A 6,000-nucleotide genomic window follows, 5' to 3' on the forward strand; every position below is an offset into this window, starting at 1 on the left:
CGCTATTTATTACCACGGCTAGCAACGATTTTAAGATTGTGGCAACATGTATCTATTGCCACAATTTTAGCATTGATGCTACAATTTTTTTCGTGGTGATAAATTATTTTTCTAGTAGTGAAAACCGATTCCATAACCCCTGAGTTATTTTGCGAGACGAATCTAACGATGGATATTAATCCATAATTAACGGCTAATTACTGTAGCAAATCATGGATTAATAAACCTCGTTAGATTCGTCTCGCAAAATAGACTAGAGTTATGGAATGTGTTTTGTCAGTAATCTACTAAGATTCCAGAGGGTTATTTAATAGCCCTTCGGATCAAGAGAGACCATACTCTATCGGTGTTGGTTTCAGAAAGGGAATTTGAAACCCAGAATCAAGTTTCGGACGCATCTCTAGCTCTCAGAGTACCACGATTGCACGAATCACTATGATCCAGCAGGCAGTCAGGCAGAGAGAGTTCACGTGATTGATTGATCGGAGGCAAGGCAGAGAGAAAGAATGCATGGGTGCACGCCATTGACGAGATGTATCTATCGAGTACTAGTAGTAGTGGTATGAGAGGAGAGAGGGTGACGGTTGATGATCTCAGAGACGGAATGCAACCGTGTCCACGTCGATCTTTCTCGGAATACATGAACAATCCCTTTTGCCTGGCTCTCGCAGAAACGGTGTGCCAGCTCTCGACTCATGCTCACATACTACTATGTTCAAAAATAAGCTAACCCTAATTATGAATGTTTCGTTGATAGGATTAGTATTTTTTATAGGGCGGAGATAGCTAGCGAGAGGGAGGGAGAGAGAGAGAATGAGAGATGATATTCTAGATGTAGTTCTGGGCAATGAGGCGTCTGCGTCGTCGTCGGCCCTGCGTCTGCTGCCACAAAGGCCAGTGGTGGGGAACGCACACATCTTCTTAATTTATGTGCATGGCGCCAAACTCCCCGATTGAATTCGATCGATACCGCTGCAGATCGATGCATGCATGCGTAGTAGTAGTAGCAGCAGCTCCCTCGCTAGATTCCACCAAATTGCGCGCCGGTCGATCGGTGTACATGATACATCCATCCATCGGCTACATCTACCCCAAGTCTCGTCGTCAAGCCTCGATCGCATCGCACCCCACGCCACCGCTCGCTCTCTCATCACACACGGACACCAACATGTGTAGTACGTGTATGTGCACATGCAGGGTCAATATAGGAGTCGTCGGTGGATCGGTCGATCTCCCGTCTCTCCACGCAACGTACGCAAGCGCATGCGTATACGCGCCGCGCGCGGCAGAACGGGTGTGCGTGCGTGCGTACGTCGCGCCGGCCGGGGCCCGTACGCAAGTACGCCGTGTGTGTGTGTGTGGCGCTGCGTGCGATCGATCAGCGCGCGCGCACACATGCAAATTTAGCCCAAGCGACGACGCACGTACGGCGCGCGCTGCGGCGCTACATACGCATGCATGGATGTATATGCCGCCGTCCGTAAGCTGGCTGGCCGGCCGGGAACCCGGGACGTCGTACGTACGAACGCCCATCCTCGATATATCCAACACAAACATCATGGATGCATACACACACATGGTTCATGGATAGATGCACCGATCAATAAATCGGAGATATCCTTGTGTATATTATACGACGTACAATAGCATCGGGTACTTCTCTATCATGATATATAGAGATCGATGCTAGTATAAACAGAGTATGATCATCGGCATGGGTGGTACTTCCCCGGCTGCCTGAATGGGTGCTACTTAAGGCACTACTCCCATGAGAGATGAAAGCACAACATGCATCAATGCATGCACACGGGACTAGCTAGTAGCAACGATATGATCGACAAGTACTACTCCTATATTATACGACGTACGTACAATTAGTATGTTGCGTCACAAATCAATCGGTCAGACTTAGGACCCATGCAGATCGATATTTGGTTCGATTCGATAGATACATGTGGGAGCGTGACGTACGGCCGCTGAATACTTGTATCAGTTGCATGTACTTGTATGTATCTCGTCATCCTCACTGTGTAAATTTTGCCGTTTCTTTCCTTCTTCACATGACGGCACTATAGTACGTGCGTAGAAGTGTAATTTGTTTGTTTGTTTTTTTGGAAGACGTACTGCGTTGTTTACCGTACAGGCGTACACAACCATCCTGGATTTCTCTGGTGGACCATATTTTTGTTACAACTTATAAAAATTAAATTTTAATATATATGTTTGTGTATTGATATATTATATATCAATATATCTTATTAATTTTTTATAACCATTTAATCGACATGCACTAAATGAGTGATTAAAATCCATCGCAATGATACCCCCAGGTTGTTCTTGTATGTGTGCCCTACAGGCTTTTGGGAGTACATTCTAACCCCATGCCCGCTGCACAGTAATTGACGCGGCCCATCTGCGTGGCCGTCGCCGTATCCCGTATATGGGTCAATTTGGATCACAGATTATGCAGTGGTCCTAAATGGGACGGGCTAGAGGCCCACAATATTTTTTCACGTTACATCCAAATTTGTGTGGCCCGATTAGGATCGCTGCCAACTACTCCCTTCGTCTTATGATTTTGAGTTTTTGTTTGCACTATTTAACCACTCATATTATTTAAAAAAATTTGGAATTATTATTTATTTATTTTTGACTTACTTTATTATCCAAAGTACTTTAAGCACAAATTTTCGTTTTTTATATTTGTACAATTTTTTAATAAGACGAGTGATCAAACAGTGCAAGCAAAAAACTCAAAATCCCTTATATTATGGGACGGAGGGAGTAGTCAGTTTGGCAGGCCGACAACACCGGCTTCCCTATATATTTTAGCAACTTTATAGGTGTCTTATATTGATGTCGAGTTCGAATTATATCCTTAAACTGTAATACTGATGTTGAGCTCGCATTTTCCAAAACAGGTTAAATAATATCTTAACATAGTATGTATGTTTATTTTAGCTGACGTGGCAATATAGTCAGAAAAAATACGTGGGGGCCACATGTAAGTTAACTTCAACCTCTTCCCATATATGGGCTCCACATTTTTTTTACTAGGAAGCCACGTCAAAAAAAAAAAACATCCATCTATATTGTCTTAGAACCTTATTTTCCTGGGTTTTAAAAGATGGAGGTTCAACATTTATAGTATTACGATTCCAGGATGTAATTCAAACTCGACGTCTAGATTAGAAACCTTAATGAACTTATTCCTACTAGAGGCTCTAATCTTTTGGCCCAATCAACGTATGCCAAAGCCAAAATTTAAATTTTTGAATTTAATTTTGAAGTAGTTTTTGAGTTTTTTCAATCATAGTTTCTTATACAATATGGTTATTTAAGTCTCTAATAAGAACATAATTGTAAAAGTTTTAATCACAAGTTATATTTTTTCGCTACTACGCCAAATAGGGTATATTCCGCATATAGCCATCCGATGAGGCTGCCGTTTATAGGGTTCTAAAGAAAAAGGCTGGTTTGGGCCGAGCGCCAGATAAGTCGGGCCGATCTCAAACAGAGGCGGTGGCATGGCCCAGTCCAGAAGAAATTTCGCATCTCCAAAAATTTCCACCCGCGAAAACTCCGTGCGACAGTGCGCCGCCCACCAAATTCAAATTTTGAACGCGAAAACTTCCCCCGCGCGTCTTCCTCTCATGCTTAAATCTGCGCAAATCACGCGCTCCTCGCAAGCAACAGTGAGTTTGAACAGAACAACGCGACGACCCTTGCAGCGCACGACCCCGCGGACTCGATCCAGATCTAGGGCTTCTCGTCGGCGGCGATGGCGGGCAAGGGAGGCAAGGGGCTCCTCGCGGCCAAGACCACGGCGGCCAAGAGCGCCGACAAGGACAAGGACAAGAAGAAGGCCCCCGTCTCCCGCTCCTCCCGCGCCGGCCTCCAGGTACTTCCCCCTTTTGCCCATCTTCCCTTTCGGATTTGTAGATGTGAGTCTTGCTTGTTCTCTCATCGAGCTGCGAATATCTTGGATTTCGGTTTTGGTGCGCGGATTTTTCCCAAATCCTCCGTTTGAATTCACGATCTGAATTTGTCTTCCTCAGTTCCCGGTGGGGCGTATCCACAGGCAGCTCAAGTCGAGGGCGTCGGCTCATGGCCGCGTCGGCGCCACCGCCGCCGTGTACTCCGCGGCGATTCTCGAGTACCTGACCGCCGAGGTCCTGGAGCTGGCCGGCAACGCGAGCAAGGATCTCAAGGTGAAGCGTATCACCCCGCGCCATCTCCAGCTAGCCATCCGCGGGGATGAGGAGCTCGACACGCTCATCAAGGGCACCATCGCCGGCGGTGGCGTCATCCCCCATATCCACAAGTCGCTCATCAACAAGACCTCCAAGGAGTGACGCGAAAAAAAAAAACTCCCTCATGTGCTTTGCTTGACTCGAAGTTTGGTGGGTGTTTTACTGTTAATTTGTTATGTTTTCTCATTTGATTTGATGTATTTGTGCTACAGTGTTCAATCCTTAGTGGGTTTAGGTGCCTTTTAGTCTTTAGAAATTATCGTGACAATGTTGGTTGCAGCTGAATTCCTGTGAATTCTTCACTCCGTATGCTGTTCTGAACCATCCATCTCGATGCTTCAGTTCAGATTATCTTGTTAATGTTTAAGATCAGTTCGATTGATTGGGATGTGCCCATGTGTTTGTCAAGATGTTGTACTGCTGGTAATTTGGTCTGTTTACGTTTTTGAAATTTGGAAACGTATCTGTCATGATTTGATGCGTTTGCGTTTTTGAATTGTACCAATACCTGTATGGAAACCACAAGTTATGGAAACCAGTGCAACATCTTACAGTGCCAGCAAGTCACAAAAGAACTACCAAGACAGTTTACAGTGCCAGAACAGCTAAGTAGCTGTATATGATTATATCCTTAAGCAACAGAGATTTAGACTTTAGCTCCTGTGTTTTGTCCAACAGCTTCTTTATCCATTCCTCTAAGCACCTTTTGTCATCCTCTTTTTCAATCTTGTTCCATCGCTGCACAAGCGAGATCATATTGTATATCACATTAACAGTAGGTGCTTGTTTAGTTCCTAGCTTTTTCTTCAAATTTCCAACTTTTTCATTACATCAGAACTTCTCTACACATATAAACTTCCAACTTTTTTCTTCTAACTTCTATTTTTGACGTGGAACTAAACACACCCTAGAATTCAAAGTTTATTTTCAAAAATCCAATCATTCCTAACTAGACACAAAGTTCTCTTTTTTTAAAAAAGATAAAAGGATGGTGCCTAGCTATTGCAAATTTAGGGGGCATTTAAGATGTGACAATTAAGTATTTGCCACCCACAGTTTATGATATGTGAACCCTCGTGTCTATGATATGTGGGTCCAGTGGCAAATCTTAATTATCACTCGTAAGAGTAACAAATATTTAAATATCTCCATTTATATACAACAAGTTTTGCTGGGATTGTAATCTATCTAGAGGAGGTAAAAAGTCTAACAGCCCACAAGGCAAGGGCATCGGGAGGCGCCTCGTCGAGGTGGTCCAAGTCATCATCTGGAGGCGGTGACGACGGTTGTGCCCCCTCTGCGGCGGACCTCAGGCGGCGAGGCCAGCCACGGTGGAGGATGACGACCAATTGTCATGCTCTGGAGCGAGGCGGCATAGTCGCTACCGCATCCTCTCCACCGGCGCGCCTCCTCGCTTGCGTGGTTGTGAAAAAAAAAAAGAAGAGGAAGAGGTGGGCGCTGACATGTGGCCCCGCATACTCTTTCTTCTCACTTACATGTGGGCCTGTATGTTTTTTATTTTTATTTTTATTTTTGCTGACTAGGATTCAATGTCAGCGAAGCGAGTTGCTGATACTGTTATAGGACCGAAATTGCATGGTTTGGTATAATTTAAGGGTTAAGATTTTAGTATTGGAGGGAAGCGATATCAAGTAAACTCGGTGTAAAGTTGAGGGAAAAGAAAGGGAAGTAGATGGACCGACCAAAACATTTACCTGGGCCGAAAACTGAAAAAGTCGCGCGCGCG

At 44.6% G+C, this 6,000-nt stretch overlaps 1 protein-coding gene across 1 annotated transcript; it reads left to right on the top strand.

Annotated features, from left to right (window-relative positions):
• The first annotated feature begins 3,676 nt into the window (after positions 1–3,676).
• On the top strand, positions 3,677–4,647 carry LOC127765237 (probable histone H2A variant 1). Its single transcript, XM_052290094.1, has 2 exons — positions 3,677–3,901; positions 4,059–4,647. The coding sequence occupies exons 1-2, from the start codon at positions 3,782–3,784 to the stop codon at positions 4,353–4,355; spliced, it is 417 nt and encodes a 138-aa protein (XP_052146054.1). The 5' UTR covers positions 3,677–3,781; the 3' UTR covers positions 4,356–4,647.
• The last annotated feature ends 1,353 nt before the right edge of the window (positions 4,648–6,000 follow it).

Source organism: Oryza glaberrima, chromosome 3, assembly GCF_000147395.1.
Source record: "Oryza glaberrima chromosome 3, OglaRS2, whole genome shotgun sequence".
Classification (NCBI taxonomy): Eukaryota; Viridiplantae; Streptophyta; class Magnoliopsida; order Poales; family Poaceae; genus Oryza; species Oryza glaberrima.